The following is a 19,891-nucleotide window of genomic DNA, read 5'->3' on the forward strand; positions in this document are numbered from 1 at the left end:
ACCGCAACATTGCTGTTTTCAGACTAAGCCACCTTCCAGTTACCTTGGAAGAAATGATGGAACTGCCCCTCAAACTTCTGTAACCAGAGATTGCATTCACTCTCGAGAGTAACCAGCAAAGATAAGGCTGTAAGCCAGAATGGATTAAGGTGTGGTAAAGAGGGACATATCAACCTAAATGCTTGTTACAAGCGAGGGATACAACTGCAGTAGCCTCAAGGTGGAATGGGAAGATATAAAGGGGTATTTGAGCCTTAGAAAATATGGAGAAGTTGGTTCTAGGGGCACAGAAGATCCAGTCTCTGGTTGTTAAGCTTGGTTGTTAGGTAAGGGTCCACAGATCCTGTGTGGCCAAGACAGCAAGTCTCAGAGCAAAGCCACATGTTATTTTATTATTTATTTGACCTCAGGGGTGTTGAATTTCTTTCAGTCTGTGGGCTGAATTCCATTTTGGAGAAGTTCTTGGTGGCTGCATCCCAGTGGTTGGTGGAGCAGGGCCAAAATACCAAAAATACTAGCATATTATATTTTATCTATCTATCTATCTATCTATCTATCTATCTATCTATCTATCTATTTATTTATTTATTACATTTCTATACCGCCCAATAGCCGGAGTTTTAGCTTAACACTCATATTGCCAATAACTAAGAGGAGGCATTTGAACCTTTTAGAATGGGGCGGGGGTCACAAAAGCCAGGAAATCAACAAATAATTGTTATTCAGAGAATGGGGATGGGGCCGGGGGGAGAGGCCCTTTGTGGTACCCCAGAGGACTGGATTGGGACCCCCGGGCCTGAGGTTCTGCACTCCTGTTTTACATGTTAGGTTAGCAGCTACGTCTTTTTGTCTTTTACTACTCAAAGGTAAGCACAGGATACCTAATCTGGCCTCTAGCATTGGGATAGGAACCTTTAGCTCTTTCCCCCTTGCTGTGCTCCCAATCCAGATCAAGTGGGGAGCTTCCCCTACAATTTACACTGCCAAACAGTAAAGTATAGACTGACTCTCAGACTACTCTTTAGGCCACAACTGGAGGCAACAATTCCCTGCTTGCTGATCCAAGAGGAACATTCTGTGGCATCACAGCAGTTTGGCCAAGGGCCAGGAGGAGTTCACAGGTGTATCTTAGTTGCATGTATGGATTGCCTCATGAAGATGCAACAAGATTTGGGCTGGGCCCGATTTTATTTTTGCAAAAAGATTTAGCTTTTTAATCAGAATGCATGGATGTGTGGTGGGCCAAAGACTAAAATAGCCAGTGAACTGCACTGAGGATAAACGATTAGTGACAGAACAGGGCAGCCTAAGGAAATGTTAAGTAGATGCAAGCAAGATGTCACACTATACATGCCTTTCTCTGAATCACTTCAAATTCATGGTTTGGTTGAGGGCAGGGGGAAATTTACAAGGAGACCTGAGAGGCAGTGGGGAGGAAGGCAATGTAGTAACATAGCACAGCTCTGTCACTGCAAGATTCTACTTTACAAAGAACAGCACAGATTTGTCAGTGATAAGATGCAGAGGCAGTCCTATCATGTTCTCTCAGTGTGACTATATCAGAGAAGACACAGCTACTTCCTCTCTAGGAAACAACGCTCCACAGACTGCAAGGAATTATGAGGAAAATGTGTGAACACACACTTCAGAGAACTGTGAGGTAACCTCTCTCTCAGACTTCACCGCACTCAATCCTCTTGGTTTGGAGATAGGTTGGAAATATACTCCTGAGCATATAATAGCCTGGTTCACAAGTAACGAGAACCTGGAGTATGGGTTGAACATGGGTTGACATTGAATCATGGGTTGTTTTGAATCGCAGGTTGTCATTATGGTTTAACTATAGATTGTTAACCATGAACTACCCAGAAAGAGAACCCATGCTTTGTTGTTGGGTTGTGAACTCTGGCTGTGAATGGCACCTTCCAGAAAATCTCTAAAGAACTGTTTGCCTTGTTCAAGTAAACGCAGACAGACACACCTTTTCCTTGTAAAGCAAGGATGAGTGCATGGTAGACCAGCCTTCCCCAGCCTGGTGTCATTCAGATGTGTTGAACTGGAACTCCCATAAGTTTCAGTCCAACACATCTGGAGGGCACCAGGTTGGGGAAGGCTGTGATAGACTGTAATTCACTGGTGGATCATGGCCTAATTTCCATGAGACACTGTAGCACCTACTGACTGGTGGGATTATTGCAAAGATCTCTAACCTAGGCCGATTTTGGTCTATTCTAAGGTAAATCATAGAATCACAGAATAGCAGAGTTGGAAGGGGCCTACAAGGCCATCAAGTCCAACCCCCTGCTCAATGCAGGAATCCACCCTAAAGTATCCCTGACAGATGCTTGTCCAGCTGCCTCTTGAAGGCCTCTAGTGTGGGAGAGCCCACAACCTCACCAGGCAACTGATTCCATTGTCGTACTGCTCTAACAGTCAGGAAGTTTTTCCTGATGTCCAGCTGGAATCTGGCTTCCTTTAACTTGAGCCCATTATTCCGTGTGCTGCACTCTGGGAGGATCGAGAAGAGATCCTGGCCCTCCTCTGTGTGACAACCTTTTAAGTATTTGAAGAGTGCTATCATGTCTCCCCTCCATCTTCTCTTCTCCAGGCTAAACATGCCCAGTTCTTTCAGTCTCTCTTCATAGGACTTTGTTTCCAGACCCCTGATCATCCTGGATTCCCTCCTCTGAACACGCTCCAGCTTGTCTGCATCCTTCTTGAATTGTGGAGCCCAGAACTGGACGCAATACTCTAGATGAGGCCTAACCAGGGCCGAATAGAGAGGAACCAGTACCTCACGTGATTTGGAAGCTATACTTCTATTAATGCAGCCCAAAATAGCATTTGCCTTTCTTGCAGCCATATTGCACTGTTGGCTCATGTTCAGCTTGCGATCTACAACAATTCCAAGATCCTTCTCGTTTGTAGTATTGCTGAGCCAAGTATCCCCCATCTTGTAACTGTGCTTTTGGTTTCTATTTCCTAAATGTAGAACTTGCCATTTATCCCTATTAAATTTCATTCTGTTGTTTTCAGCCCAGCACTCCAGCCTATCAAGATCACTTTGAAGTTTGTTTCTGTCTTCCAGGGTATTAGCTATCCCACCCAATTTGGTGTCATCTGCAAATTTGATAAGCGTTAAGTCCTATTCTCTTAAACAAGAATTCACACTCAGGATCACTGAATTGGATATACCTTAATTGTTAAAATATCCTGACTGTACACTCTTGCTTAGAAAAGTTAAAACGCACTGGTGGGCCTTGAGAATTATGATTAACAAACATGACTGAAACCTACTCCTGATGCAAGATAGCAGAAGCATAGCTACATACCTGTTCTGTTTCCATTTTCTTCTTCCTGCAAAAGAAAAAGAAAGAAAATTTGACCATGCCATGATGTCTTCCCACTACAGCATCAGCAACACGCAAAATAGGAATGGGCTGTTTCTCTCTTTTGACCCTGGTTTTTTTCCTTCTTAAAATTGCCCCCACTGAGGCTACCTTTCTTCTTGTGGGAGAAAGAGATAGGAGGACTCATATGTTTTACCCAGCATGGGGAGTGGAGACAGCTTGAGCAGTTGATTTTGAGAAGATAAGTCACATGCATGTAAAGGGTTAAGCCTGATTGCAGTGGTTGCCTTGGGTTTTGCTGCACAACGTTTTGTTTGGCTCCTCCTTGGCGATACCAATAAAAAGCTTCCCTCATATTTTCTGTTAATTCTCTTTAAGATTTTAAAAGACAACTCCTCATATATATTTATATATGTCTATCTTATGCTTTTCCCAGGTCAAAATGTCCTAAAGGCCAGTCCAAACTGAAATTACCATTCTTAGTTACTGAAGTTGACAGAGAAATGCCTGTTATTATCTTCAAACAGTACTTATCCAAAATATCTACGAAAGTGTTCACAATAAAATTGCTGTTTTTATAATAGCTGCGCCTCTGATTCTTTTTTATCCACACCGATGAATTTTCTAGAAAAATACAAGACGGATCTTTACCCCTCTTCAATCATACAATCAAAATCTGTTTGTCTCTCTGCATGATAACATAAGTATACCTTTGGCACTCCATAAACCTCATTTTCCCCAATGATCCTAACATTATCTTCACTTTAATTCTAGATTTCTCATTATACCAGATGAAATGCATCAATATTTTTTCCAATCTCTCAAAACTTTTTCAGGTATTGTAATAGATAAATTCCACAATAACAACATTAATTTAAGGAGAATGTTCATTTTAAACTTCATTAATTCCGCTTAGAAAGGATGGATTCAAACCTATCCATATAGTGCTATCTTTCTATAAGTTGGTTTTAAATCAAGTTATCACTATGCTTTACTAGAGATGGACAAACCTGTGAATTTTGGTTTCTCTCAGTTTCTCTCTTTTCCAAGCTAAAGTTCATTTCACATCAGTTTTGTGAATTTTCTTTTTAAAAGTCTGCATGAAAATTCATATGCATTATGTGTGTTTCTCTTAATACACACATTTTTGTATGCAATTTTGCCTAATGTACACCTTTTTAACAAGCAATCCCCCCCAATATCATGCATTTTTACACATTATTTTCACTATTTATTTTTGTGTACACTTACTCCTAATATATGCAGTTTGTGTGAAATATTTTAATTTGGAGAACTGCATTGTAACATTCAGAGAATATTGGTATAGGAAGTGAGAATTAGGTAAGTTCTCATTAAAATCAAAACGAAAGAATATTCCTCTGATTCCTCTTCTTTACTTAAATACGTAGCTAGATATTCAAGTGTACATTGAAGCTATTTTAGCCAACAATACTTATAATATTATTTTTATCCCAATTGCTTCCATTACATTTACGTTGATTGGGTAGAGAAGCATAGGGCTGTTCTGTTAATTAACTGTGCTACGTCTTCCTGTCTTATTGCAATGTTCATGTTTACTTTATCTTCTGCACACAGTTAAGGAATATGCAATTTGCTTTACAAGTCCTAATATTACTGGTGCCCCGATGTTGCAGCATGAAAAATTCCATGTTGAATTTAACAAATTCTTCTATAGATCACTGTTAAGCTGTTATTTTTCTCTTTTTTAAAATTGGAAGCAATGTCTTTATTTCTTCCTAACCAGTTTATATAGCCAGCTGGACTCTCCAGCTTCAAAATATTATTGTTTAGTACATAACATAAATTATCATTTTAAATGTACTAATGGCATACTTCTCCTCTTTAATTGTTACATTATTACCAATTGATTCCAATAAAATTATTTTTTTGAGATTGTCTATCTCCCTCAAACATTTTCTCTTTCTCAATTCAATTTTTTTTAAAAAAAAATAATGAATTGCTTCGTTTTCCAATATCTTGGGGAAAGCTGATCTATATCAACTGATGAACTAATTCAAGTAGGAGTTTACTATTTTTGCATAGCTGGCCTAGATATTGAAGGAAAATAGGAGGAAGGTTTTGAATGTGGAATGCTGTTAAAACACACACATAACCTGACAATTGGTTACACACAGCTACTGAAGAGCAAGGGTTATTTTGGGAAGCATCTACTAAGATTTTGCCTGACTCTGAAAAAGGTGAGACTATACTGGACAATGATATGAGTGCAGCCACAGATGGGAAACAACCTTTTCCCATCTATGTTTATGAATTTCATGGATTATAGTAATATTTGTGCCTTTTCTGAATAATGAGGTGAATCCAGACTTAGTCATACTTAGATTAGGCCACTGAAATCAATGGGGGTTAAGTTAGTCATGAGTTACACAACTTTCTCTTATTTAAAATGAATAGGTTTTGCTGGATTACTCCTTAAATTTAGCACACATTTCCCCACAAGTTTGAATCACACCTACCCTGGCAAGATTCCTATATAATAGGTCTTTGTCCATCCCATACATATTCCATCTCCAAGTACTTCTTGCAATATTCTATCCCATATGAAAACTTTGGCCAAGTTTGCTTTTAAGATAATATCGGTTAAGCTAGGCATACAATTACATATAATGCAAAGCAGCCCCAAAATAGCTCACCACTGAAAATCCAGGCCAGATCACAAAAACTCAGCTGCCACCACCCTGTCAGAAAAAAAATGTCTCCCAGAATTCACTTGACCTCCCCTCCGTACCACCAAACTTCAGCATGAACAGTTTGCAAATTTAAGTAAATTTTAAAGGGGAAAAAAGCACAGCTATAAGCCATCGATCCACTGGCAAGGTTTAGCTCTGAGGGCAGAATCAGTCCTTTCTTGGTGCAGGTTTTGGATTGTTATGGTTGTGCACAGTGCTGGGTAAGAATTTAGCTTGCAAGAAAGCAGGTCTTCATTCTGCACAGCAACATCCTCCACAAATTGGAGGGGCGGCTCCAAAAGGTGATGCTTGGTGAACATTGCTCAGCCCCGTGGATTCTCCAGTATGGGATTCTGCAGGGTCAATTTTGTCTCCCATGCTGCATGTTCAACATCTACATGAAACCACTGAGTGTAATCATCTGGAGTTTTGGAGTGCGTTGTCATCAGTACACTGATGACACGCAGCTCTACTCCTTCTCATCTTCATCAAGTGAGGCTGTGGAAGTGATGAACCGGGCCTGTTCTGCAATTCTTCTTATCAACAAGGGAGAAAGTAGTGAGGATGAATGGAGGGAGACGCTTCCAAGCTTTTACCTATAGCCATAAGGACTAATATGTGCTTGCTTCAAGTGGAAGCAGAGATATCATTTATCAGTAGCCAGGTGAATATTTGTCACCAGTTCTATTGCACTAGGTGGGCCTAAGTTTACCATTAGTTCTTCAGGTTTGCCCCTCACCCCCCCTTGGTGGAGGCTGATTGGTATGCAGCATCCGCAAAAACACATTATTATTGTTGTTGTTGTTGTTGCATTTATATCCCGCCTTTTTTCCCCTCCAATGAACCCAATGAACTCCTCCTCCTCCTCTCCATTTTATCCTCATAACAACAACTCTGTGAGGTAGGTTGGGCTGAGAGTCTGTGACTGGCCCAAAACCACCCAGGGGGGTTCCATGGCCGAGTGGGGACTAGAACCCAGATCTCCCGACTCCCAGTCCAACAACTTAGCCACACTGGCTCTCAAAGCCCACTTTAGTAGGCTTTGGCTGACATCCACCATTTTAATTGTTCCACAATTCTCCTGAGTAGCACTGCATTGGGATGCTGGGGCATTGTCAGGGAATTAAAATGGTGGGCAGTAGGTAAAGAGGCAATGGCAGCCATCTGTGCAGAGATGGGTCAGTTGTGGTGTCAGTAATGGCCCGCAGCAGCTGCCTGATGGTGCCAATCCCTGACACTAAAGCTGTCTTCAGTAATGGCCAAAAATGTATAATGGTGCGCAGCATCTACTGGTCCAGGGGGAAGCTGGGGTGTGTGCAAGCAGATTGGAAGGAAGAATAGGGAATATGCAGTGATGCAAGGCTACAACCCCTGGCAACAGCACCCCATAAGAGACCCAATTTGACACCTACTGGATGCTTCAACAGTGACATGCTTTCCCCAGAGTCAAGATGCAGCCCCCTTCATGCTCTGTGAAGGCAGCCAATGAATGAGGGACATCCCCCTTAAAGCCACACCAGATGGGGAAATACACAATTATTCCAATTACACAAACTTTGGCTTAATTACAGTAAGGCAGACTTCAACAACCTGGCAACCTCCAGATGAGTTGGACTACAAATCCCACCATCCCCAACCAACACACAAATTGGTTGGCCTAATTGGGAATTATAGGATTTGTAGTCAAGCACATCTGGAGGTAGCCAGGTTGGAAAATGCTGCATAAGGTACAGGCTAATGTGGATTGGGTTTCAGTTAGGGTAAATAGGTTGAGACATTAAGAAAGGAAATGATCATGGACAGTGATTGCTATCTGGAGGGAGGGAGCAGCAGAGGAAAAAGGAGAAGAAAGGAGGGGAGATAAGAAACAAGATTTGTAGAGAGAAGTTGGGTGGCTCATGCAAATCACATCAACATGAGCCCCAACCAAGTGCAGCGCATAAAGGAATTTGGAGAGCAAATAGCTCTAGATGACTCGAAGGAGTGAGCCAAGTCGCATACTGCAGGGGAAAGGCAAAATTCCCCTGCGGAGAACCTCCAGCTCACACAGATTTTGTTGCCAAACTTTTGCATCCAATCAGAGGGGATGAAAATGGTTCTCTGCATGTTCCTAAGAAGCCTAGAAGAATTGCCACCCTCCCCCACCCCTCCCCACCCCAAATCAGCCTCTGTCTCATTGGAAACAGTCTGAAACACCAAACATGGCTATATTTAGCACCTTAATTATTATCCAGGGCAAACGATGCCTGCACGCGCATGGATTTGTGTGACTGTATGTCGGCTAGAGGGAGTGTCCTTGAAATTTTGCCTTCACTATGGCGTGATGTGAGTTGACAAGATCTAATGCTCAGAGGAGGAGAGCAGTGAATTGGGATTGCAGGAGGGTGTTTTTACTTCAAATCCTGTGTGACAGGCAAGGGGACGCAGTGACATCGAGGCCTGGGGAGAGGACCTTTCTTCCTTTCTCTCAGAGGTGGTCCTCACGCTAGAGCTCCAACAATGGAAATTCACACCCATGTACAAGAGAGAATGCATAGTTCCGAGTGGAATGCCACAGAAGCCTCTGTGGCATGAGGGTTAAACAACATGAGCAAAAACTGTAAGTGAAGTCTATAAAGGCTCCCACTTACAATTTCCCGACTGTCACTTTTGCTTATATGCATGGGGCTTGGAGCAAATGAACAGGAGGCAGGAAGCACAGCCCTGCCAGGGAATGTACTCATCCAGTCTCCCTACTTCCCAAATAGCCTTCTCCTGCAGAGAAAAAAAGAGTAGGAAGGGGACTGGACTTGTATCTTTCCAGGTCCTGCCACTGACTCTTGGGGTGTGGTGATTTAATCCTCCTGCATACCTGTCTGACTGGGCCTTTGCTCCCTCTGAGAGAAGAGGAAGGAGGAGGCTGAGTTCCGACCTCCTTGGGAATGCAGCAGTGTGGGACTTTTCTTCCTATAACTTCTCCATGGTGAGAGAGGGAGAGAGGCTTTTGGTGTGTGACTAAGGGCTCATCTACACCAAGCAGGATATTCCACTATGAAAGCGGTATATAAAAGGCAGGGGTCACGCTACTGCTTTATAGTGGTACTGAAGTGCACTGACCACTGTTGGGGCCCATTGACACATATACCATGGCCATAGCTAGACCTAAGGTTTATCTCTGGATCGTCCAGGGGTCAAACCTGTTCATCTAGGTGACACACAGGGGATCCAGTGCTCAGGCAGGGGCGAGCCCTGGATGATCCCAGGATAAACCTTAGGTCTAGCTGTGGCCCATATTAACACTTCCATAGTGTTATTTCCTGCTTGATGTAGATGTGTCATGGGCCCCAACAGTTGTCAGTGCATTTCAGTACCACTATAAAGCAGTCGGGTAGCTCCTGCCTTTTATATACCGCTTTCATAGTGGAATTTCCTGCTTGGTGTAGATGAACCCTAAGTATTTCATGGATGAGTGATTTGTGGCCCTCTAGAAACTTTGGCCTACAACTCCCAGCAGCCCTAGCCAGCACAGCCAATGGTGAGGGATAATGGGAGTTGTAGGCTAAAACATCTAGAGGGACACGAGCTGTCCACCACTGAATTATATTGTAATGTTTAGTATAACTGCTACATATGTGTTTTGGGGTGGGGAGGCAGGAAGGATTGAGAGGAGAACAACCAAAAATGAAGTGGTTAAATGTGTTCTGCCCTTCATGATCACTGCTTTTACACCAATGGCTAGCTGTATGGACTGACACCTCCAAACAGATTTGGAGCAACATTTTTTAAAAAATAATAATAATGGCGGCACGAGCACATATTTCAGCCCTCAGGCGTGGTGCCAAACCTGACACACTAAGGTCATTTGTCAGGGCCCCTCTGCCTCAAGTGGGTCAGGTTATAAGGGCATCAGAGAATTCTTCAAAGTGAATAGCAGCTCCCCACAAGCCCTTTTCTCTCACCTTTGTGAAGGGACAGGCAGTGGCAAGGAGAGCTTGTAGCAATGGCAGAAGCCTCCTCCTTTAAGGCCTGGACCTTGTGCGGAGTGAGCAAGCTGGAAAATGAAGCTCCAAGTGTTTCTGGATCTAAGGACTGAGCTGAAAGGCATTGGGAATTCAATGCCGCATGTTCCTCTCAGCATTAATAGATTTATTTATTTTATTTTTATTTATTTATGGATTTTTATGCCGCCATTCAGCCAAAAAAGGCTCTCACGGCGGCTTACAAAAGTATTTCTTGACAGTCCCTGCCCACAGGCTTACAATCTAAAAGACATGACACAAAAGGAAAGGGGATTGGGAGGGAGGAGGAGGAGGAGGAGGGGGAAAAGGAAAGCAAATTCAGGCACTATAATCTTAGTTGGAAAGTTCAGCAGTTGACAGTTGGTAGCAGGAGGGAGGGGTCTCTCAGCTGGAGCTGGACCCAGGCATGGTGGAGAGGAGCTCCTCCCTCACTGGTGGCCTCTGCAGAGACAGTTGGCAGCAGGAGGGAGGGGCTCTCAGCTGGAGCTGGACCCAGGCACGGTGGAGAGGTGCCTGGCTGCTGCTTCCTCCCTCACTGGTGGCCTCTGCAGAGACAGTTGGCAGCAGGAGGGAGGGGGCTCTCAGCTGGAGCTGGACCCAGGCACGGTGGAGAGGTGCCTGGCTGCTGCTTCCTCCCTCACTGGTGGCCTCTGCAGAGACAGTTGGCAGCAGGAGGGAGGGGCTCTCAGCTGGAGCTGGACCCAGGCACGGTGGAGAGGTGCCTGGCTGCTGCTTCCTCCCTCACTGGTGGCCTCTGCAGAGACACTGCCAGAAGCCCTCCCCACATCTGGATCCCTGCCCCCTTCCAATACATTTTGAGAAGGGAGGGGGGCTGTGAAAAGAAAGGCTAGTTGGCTCCAGGGCACATTCATTCCAAACCAGGCAGGATTCTGTTGGGAGTTTTGGGCTCAGTTTATAATAGGCTTGGGACAAACTCTTGAATTCACCATTACAAGCTCCTCACCTACACATTTTGACACCATCGCTAATTCCTGGATCCGACTGGAGGTCCACCTCATCTAGCATTCTGTCTCTGCCAGCATGAAGCACTTCTCCCTAGTATCTAGTCATCCCTATAAATCTGGGACTTTCCATTTTTTGTCTATCCTGAATTTACCTAATTCTTTTTAAAAATTGTCAAAGTTTGCGCTGAACTCTTTGAAATCAGGAATTGCTGATGGTGACATACATGTGCCGAAGTGGCATCCTTGCCAAAGAGTCAGAATCCACATAGTTCAAGGTAAATACAAAGGATGGGAACAGCTCCAGCGGCTAGATGTAGATTGCTGTTGGGAATCTATAGCCTTTTGCCAGCAGAGGGCTTGTTCTCCTTTAACCGGCTGACCTAAGCTCCCCTGACTGGGCATGGATGACCTTGTCAGGGATAAAAGCTTCCAGGTCAGGCTCAGGATTTTGTTTGCACAACACTGTGCACAACACGGCCTTGACCTTGGACATCCTGGGTTGTCTTCCTCTCCTTCCGCTCTGCCTCTCGCCTTTGTCCTGGATCCTCAATTCCTGCTCCCGGAGTAGATACACAGCCCAGCTGTCACTTGGTCTCCACCCAACCCTGGCTCTGATTCACCTTTGTGCTTGCTGCCAGGGCTGGACAGTCTTCCTGATTCTTGACCCTGGCTCTCATCTGCTTCCCATTGGCCATTCTTTCACATCACACTGAAACCCTGCAAGCCACAATTTTGCAATGGAGCCATGATTTTCAGGAAAGCTCGGAGAGAGACCTGCACCTAAGAATTGCCATATTCCAGTTACCTGAATTTGGACAGATTAGTGTGGACGTGGTGTGGATAGGTGGATAGCTGCACAGAGAAAATCCTCCCTCCCCCCCCCCCCCCCGCCATCTGCAGGACATTAATGGTTTGCTGCTCAGGCAGACAACACAAAGAAAAATGTAAAGGGGCCTTTATATCTTCAGCATACTAGTCCTAATATAGTGAGGGGAGGAGGATTCTGCATTACAAAGTCTACTTAAAATTAATAATAAACTGAATCCCCACGATCCACCAATGTGTTTTGAATTTACAAAGCCAGCATGCAAACTCAAGATCTCTTAAGGCATAACTAATCTGTGTTAATATAAGACGTGCCTTCCAGGACCTCAGCATCTAGCAGGTGCAAAGTGAACTCCTGGAAACTGATGGACTATAGCTTATCTTCTGGCTACCCCTACACTGAGAGGCTACTGGGAGAAGTGGGATACACACCACTCCACAATACTGCCTAGTGTCCAAGAGGTCAGGGTACCTGAGACCTGTTGCTGCAGGTGTGTCCCATATCCCTCTACCACTACCAAGCGGAGGCTCTTTAAGATCTTCAGGAGAGGCTCTGCTTTGGGGGCGAGGCAGAGAGTGGCAAGGAGTTTTCTGCATCGGGACCCTCTCTGTGGAACTCCCTCCCTATAGAGCAGCCTTCCTCAACCTGGGGCGCTCCAGATGTGTTGGACTGCATCTCCCAGAATGCCCCAGCCACCTGGCTGGGGCATTCTGGGAGTTGTAGTCCAACACATCTGGAGCGCCCCAGGTTGAGGAAGGCTGCTATAGAGGCTTCTATGGGCAGCTCACTGAGTATATTTAGGAAGCTGGTGAAAACATTCCCACCCAGCAAGGCATGTGAGTGCTTAATGCTACTGCTGCTCTGATCTGTGTTTTTTAATGAGCCTTATTCGTTGCACTGAATTTTATATGTATTTTAAGCTTGCATGTTGGCTGCCTTAAAGAGTCTTTTCAGAAGAGATAATAAACAAGATGTGGAGCCGGAACGGGTGGAGAGGCCAGGGCTGGGGGACATATCCTTGAGTCAACATCTTCCTTCCACCCACCTATCCCTTCGTGGCAGGCCTCTTTCTCCATTCTCCCCTCTATGCACGTGAGGTAACCTGCACTGCCTGTCTCCCCACGGGGCACAAGGAGGTGATGAAGTCATCTGCTGACGGTTGCCAAAGAATGCCTGGCACGGGAACGCAGGCTCCCTGCTCCCGCCCCAGTGAATCACCTCCATCGAAACCCAGCCTCCGGATCTGAAGCCCCACCCTGCCAGAGAGCTCCTTGCCCTGGAGATGGAGACGTTCCAAAGAGGCTGCTGAAATTTCACTACGGGTTTCGCTCCGTTGCTTTTACTTTTGGGTGATCCGGTTAATGAGCTAATGCTAGATATGCATTTTGGATGTAATGAACGAAGCCAAAGCACATTCAAACTGCATTTGATTACACTCATCCTATGTTATCCTTGCCTCTCCCTTCATCCTTCTGTTGTCTTCTCCTCGGTCTAAATTTATATTATAAGCTCCATGGGGCAAGGACCTGTTTTTGGCTCACTATTCTGTTAAATGCCACATTTATTTATTTATTTATTTATTGCATTTTTAGACCACCCAATAGCTGAAGTTCCCTGGGCGGTTCACATGCGTTGATGGCACTATATAAAAACAAAACAACAATAAAAGGTTATAAAGGTTGGGTTTGTGAAGAAGAAAAAGATCAGTGCTGATCTGAAGCTACTCACAGCTTTTCACAAAAATTTCAGCAGTATAAATAAAAATAAAAGTCTCCCTTTCTCAATCATTTTTCAGCACTTGGAGCAAAAATTCCACCCCTTCATTTACATTGCTCCTTCTAGACCTCAATTCTCAACTGACTTCATTTGTTCTTGTTGGCATAATTATGTGATCAAATCTGATTGGCTATCTGCCATTAGGATGTCATTTTTCACTGCAGGATCCCTGATTGTCTGGGATCACCTAGGTGACGAATTCAGGAAGGAAAAAGAAGCAGTAGTCAAGAGGGGGAGAAATTGCCAAAGCAGCAACAATAGCCAAAGGAAACAATGGCACCAACATTTTTTTAAAAAGGTGGTTATTAGCATAAGTGTTTTTTCAAGAAATATTTCTACCTTGAGGAACTAATTATTTTTGACTTCAAAATAGAAACTGAAAAATATGTGATATATCCCTGGAGAAGGCTGAGGTCAATCAGGGGTCCACAAATGATTTCCAGGAGTAAACATATCATTCAGTCTGGTAAGCAGCTCATTATGAGATTTAGGGGCACTTTGAAGCAGCAAGAATGAATCAGCAAGACGTTATGCTGCTTCCAAATGCCTCCAAAGCTCCAGTCATGCTGAGCTTTGGAAGCGAAAAAAATTCTCGCTGCTTCTGAGCACCTCCAAAGCCCAGCACGATGCCAGGCACAAGACCTCCACCTCTTTCCCTGCATCCTAGAGTAATGAAGGAGCTAGCGGAAGAACTCTCAGAACCTTTGTCAATTATCTTTGCAAAATCATGGAAGACGGGAGAGGTGCCGGACAACTGGAGGAGGGCTAACGTTGTCCCTATCTTCAAAAAGGGCAAAAAGGAGGAACCTGGGAACTACAGACCAGTCAGTCTGACATCCATCCCTGGGAAAATTCTGGAGCAGATTATAAAGAAGTCAATCTGTAAACACCTTGAAATCAATGTGGTGATCACTAGAAGCCAACATGGATTTGTCAGAAACAAATCCTGTCAAATCTCATTTTTTGATAGGATAACCTCCCTCCCTTGTGGACTGTGGGAATGCTGTGGATGTCATATATCTTGACTTCAGTAAAGCTTTTGAAAAAGTGCCCCATGATATTCTGATTAACAAACTAGCTAAAAGTGGGCTAGATGGAACAACTATTAGGTGGATCCACAGCTGGCTACAGAATCGGACTCAAAGAGTACTTATCAATGGAACCTTCTCAAACTGGGGAGAGGCAATGAGTGGGGTACCGCAGGGCTCAATCCTGGGCCCAGTGCTCTTCAACATTTTTATTAAAGATTTGGATGAGGAGGTGCAGGGAACGCTTATCAAATTTGCAGATGACACCAAATTGGGTGGGATAGCTAATACCCTGGAAGACAGAAACAAACTTCAAAGTGATCTTGATAGGCTGAAGTGCTGGGCTGAAAAAAACAGAATGAAATTTAATAGGGATAAATGCCAAGTTCTACATTTAGGAAATAGAAACCAAAGGCACAGTTACAAGATGGGGGATACTTGGCTCAGCAATACTACAAACAAGAAGGATCTTGGAATTGTTGTAGATCACAAGCTGAATATGAGCCAACAGTGTGATATGGCTGCAAGAAAGGCAAATGCTATTTTGGGCTGCATTAATAGAAGTATAGCTTCCAAATAGCGTGAGGTACTGGTTCCTCTCTATTCGGCCCTGGTTAGGCCTCATCTAGAGTATTGCGTCCAGTTCTGAGCTCCACAATACAAGAAGGATGCAGACAAGCTGGAGCGTGTTCAGAGGAGGGCAACCAGGGTGATCAGGGGTCTGGAAACAAAGCCCTATGAAGAGAGACTGAAAGAACTGGGCATGTTTAGCCTGGAGAAGAGAAGATTGAGGGGAGACATGATAGCACTCTTCAAATACTTAAAAGATTGTCACATAGAGGAGGGCCAGGATCTCTTCTCGATCCTCCCAGAGTGCAGGACACGGAATAATGGGCTCAAGTTAAAGGAAGCCAGATTCCAGCTGGACATCAGGAAAAACTTCCTGACTGTTAGAGCAGTACGACAATGGAATCAGTTACCTAGTGAGGTTGTGGGCTCTCCCACACTAGAGGCATTCAAGAGGCAGCTGGACAACCATCTGTCAGGGATGCTTTAGGGTGGATTCCTGCATTGAGCAGGGGGTTGGACTCGATGGCCTTGTAGGCCCCTTTTAACTCTGCTATTCTATGATTCCCCAAATCAGGAATGGTTCACGTTGGCCACAAATTTTAGCTGACTACCATAGTCAGCCAGAAATTGTGGGCACAATTGACTCTGGAGCCTCAGTCATTGACAGCAAACAGACCAAGGAGCAAATGCAAACCAAAGAGAACAACAAAGATCTCTGCTTTGTTGTTTACCAGCTAGCTTCCTACTTTCTAGGCCAGGGGTGGGCAACTTGTGGCCCTCCAGATTTTTTGGCCATGATCTCTCACCACTGGCTATGCTGGCTAGGGCTGATGGGAGTTGTAAGCCAAAATGTCTGGAGAGCCACAAGTACATACGAACAGCTGTGCTGGATCATACCACATATCCAGCATTCTGTTCACACAGTGGCCAACCAGCTGTTGACCAGGAACCCACAAGCAGGACATGGTGCAACAGCACCCTCTCACTCATGTTCCCCAGCAACTGGTGCACACAGGCTTACTGCCTCAGATACTGGAGGGAGCACATACCTATCAGGACTACTAACCATTGATAGGCATCCCTGTTCTAGTCATTCCATCAGCTCCATTCCAAGCTTCTTTTGGAGTAGCCATAGTTCAGTGGCAGTGCACTTGCTTTACATGCAGAATGCCCCAGGTTCAGTCCCTGGCATCTCTATAAAGGGCTGGCAACGACTCCTCTCTGGAAACCAGGAGAGCTGCTGTCAAACAGAGTGCAGACAATACTAACCGAGACAACCAAAGGTCTGACTCAGTAGAAGGCAGGTTCCTATGTTCCAGCCTTCTAACACCACCAGGCTTCATCTCTACCACCAGCACAGCCTTTACTTGCCCTCCTGCCCAGATAGCGGCTCCTACCAAAATGCCTTTAACACCCTCTTCTGCTCCTGGCTGTTGGTTTGCTATTCAGGCCTCCCCAAGGACTTCCTGTTCAGACTTGGCCATTGCCTGGAGCAATGCATGGTACCTTCCTATCTCCCCGCTCCCCACCCCCACCCCACCTATTATTATTATTATTTATTTATATAGCACCATCAGTGCACCTTTGCCACTGTTCTCCTTCGAGGCTCTGTTCCTGAGCATACGTACTACTGTCCTCCTGTTCCAGTCCTGGCCAGGACCGTCATTATACTACCGTATTTCTTCGATTCTAAGACGCACTTTTCCCCCCATATAAACATCTCTAAAAGCGGGGTGCATCTTAGAATCGCGGGTGTGTCTTAGGGTTTTTTTTTCTGTTGGTGGTACTGAAATTAGTGTGCATCTTACAATCGATGGTGTCTTACAATCGAAGAAATTCAGTAACAACAAATCATTTCTTGATGATTTGAAAGTTTCAGTACTCCTGTCACAGAGAGAAGGAGCCCTGTGGGAGAAGTCAGTTGTGGGGTGGAGAGAGGCACCAGCAGGGGGCAGTTAACATAGCCAATTTGTGGGTGGTTCTGTCTAAATGGTGGAAGGGAGGAGAGGGAGGGAGGGAGAGGGAGAGGGGGAGAGAGAGAGAGAGAGAGAGAGAGAAGGGAGACAGCCTTTTGTCCAAACCATGGACCACAACAGTCACCCTTTTGTACAGATGAAGCTGACACTGCAGAAAAGGGACAGACAGGGAGCGGTTTAATGCCTACCCCAATCCCATCTCCTCTCCACCAACCCTCCAATGCCTTTGAACTTATCTGGCAAAGAATCCATTTTTCCCTTTCTGAAATGACAAAAGAAATAAAGAGGGAGTGAGATCTCTGGTCTGTGATGGCCGGAAAGCTGGCTCTCTCTTGCCGAGACAATACTTCCATGCCAGACAGTTCATCTGAATGGAATAGGACATCAGCAAATAGTTCCCAGGAATTGGGAGCAGTGCTCGGGGTGTGTAGTGGATGCACGGAGGGAGAGGGGGGCCCAGCGTCCAAAGATGAAGGCACTCCTTGCAGCCTCCTGGATTCAATAAAGTATGGGTGTTGAACCTCTTTCAGCCTGAGGGCCAAATTCAATTTCAGAGAAGCTCTCCGTGGCCGTCATCAAGTGGTGGGTGGGGCTGAAGACAAAACAGGGCAGGGCAAAAATACCAGCATATTGTAGCGTAAAGCTCTTACTTCCAGTCACTATGCCTTAGGAGAGGCATTTCAACCTTTTAGAATTGCCGGGGGGGGGGAGGGGATGCGCAATCGCCAGGAATTCACCATGATTGGTGGTTGGGGGGAAAAGGAAAGGCCATGGCCATTTAGGGTAACTCAGAGGGCTGGATTGGGGCCTCAGAGGTACTTAACTGAGACTTGGGAAAGGAAGTAGAGTCCGGTTGACTGTCAACATGCTACAAATGTGTGGGGAAATATAGGGTCCCCGCTGTAGGCCGGGCTGAGAGGACTAGGTCTTGGACTAAGAATCTATTCAGTTCACATTTTAATGCAAACTTCCTGAATCAATATAAGAACTGTAATACAGATACTTAGAATTCACATATTTCCAAATTCTGCAAAGCAGTTCTCCAATCAAACATGACTACAAAAATGCATACTTTAGGAGGAAGTACACACAAAGAATTTGTATGGTAATAAAAATAGTGCACAAAAATGCATTATATTATGGAAAGCTACTTGAAAAAAAAAGGTGTAGGTTAGGCAAAAATGCATACAAAATGTGTGTTTTGGGAGAAATTTGCATGAAACTGCAAATACATTTTCGGACTTTTTTTTAAAAAAAAACCAGATGTGAAGATGGGATGAAATGAAATTAAGGGTGGAAAAATGAAAAAGTGAAACTGAAATTGACAGATTCGTCCATCCCTCGGGAGGTCCATGCAAAAGTACTGCATCTCCATGATGGCTTCATCACTGGATCACTTCACAGTAGGCTGCACCAATTCTGCTACAGGAGGCAGGATGATGGTGCTCACAACTGAATGTTTCTCTGTGAGAGGGGTGGAAAAGGAGTCCGACACAGAGAAAACTAGCATGTCAGGTAGAAGGCGCAGCTAGAACCCTTCTTCTGCCATAAAGGGCCAAATATTATACAACGCACAAGATCCACCACTGGATCGCCCCACATTTCCCCCCAAAAAACTTGGCTGCATACACTGCTTTGTCACAGAGCCTACACTCAATAGGAGCAAAAGCTTAACTCTCTAGTTGAGCCTGTTTGCAAGATATAAGTGTTTGCAAATACATTCATTGAATTTATGATTATGAATGTGCACTTAACACATCTTAAGCGTTTGCTGAGTACTGGTCAGAAAAAAGGATGGCAGGCAGTCCAAGCTAGACTACGATAACATCCCAAACCAGAATGCCCCTGGGTATCAGGTGATTCCAGGAAACCAAACCCACGTGTTAGGTTTCCTGTGCCACTGTTATAAAGCTCCAAGACAGGCTGCATTCTCACAGTCTGGATAACTTGTTCCTGAGTATAGCCAAGAGGCTCCTCTGCACCACCAAACTCTTTTGCTGTCTCTGCCTGCTGCTTTCTGTGCTCCCATTCCTTGCCACTTCCCCAGTGTGTTGGGGTGCAGAGGATGGCTTTCACCAGCACTTGGACCAGAATGCCTGGCAAACTGGAATTCAATTGGTTCAATATGCATTGAACCATTTTCTTTCATTAGTCGGAACAGGAAGAAACCTAAAACACCTTCAGAGAACCAGAACCAAATCCCTACAAATTAATAGGCTGAGTCCCTGAGCCTATCTCAGGATAGTGTTCTGGGTTAGGTGCAAAGACCCATTTGGGCCAAACTCTGCGGAATTCCAAACCTAATGGAAACTGTTTCTGCGTTCAAAAAAAACAGCTTCTATACATTTGGGGAAAGCAGGGAAAAAAACCTTCAGATGTATGTCAGACTCCTAAGAGATCGCCAACCAGAGATTAGATACACTCATAAGTTAGTATTGCTTTGGAGAGAAACACAGAAGTCAATAAAAAATATCCTTTGGGGGGAAAAAAAGAGAGGAGGAAAATAGATCCCCTGGAGGCTGACAGGTAATAAATCAAAAAGAAGTTGTTAAATTCGTTAGCAGCTGGATTTGCTTTTGGCAGTTTGTAGCAAACCTGTGGAATTTGCAGCCATGGGTGCAAGGTATAAACCAAAGAGCTCAGCAAATTTGTGAGGGTCAAAGCGGGTCAAAGCAAACAAGCCTAAAACAA

The 19,891-nt window shown here is 44.7% G+C and overlaps 1 protein-coding gene across 1 annotated transcript in view; it reads right to left on the reverse strand.

The window, feature by feature from the left end:
* ARHGAP23 (Rho GTPase activating protein 23) overlaps positions 1–19,891 on the reverse strand; it is a 119,791-nt gene that overhangs the window by 68,061 nt on the left and 31,839 nt on the right. The window contains exon 3 of the mRNA XM_063138531.1: positions 3,333–3,357. Within this exon, the coding sequence (XP_062994601.1) occupies positions 3,333–3,357 (25 nt within the window). The remainder of the gene's footprint in view (positions 1–3,332; positions 3,358–19,891) is intronic.

Source organism: Elgaria multicarinata, chromosome 11 (assembly GCF_023053635.1).
Source record: "Elgaria multicarinata webbii isolate HBS135686 ecotype San Diego chromosome 11, rElgMul1.1.pri, whole genome shotgun sequence".
NCBI lineage: Eukaryota > Metazoa > Chordata > Lepidosauria > Squamata > Anguidae > Elgaria > Elgaria multicarinata.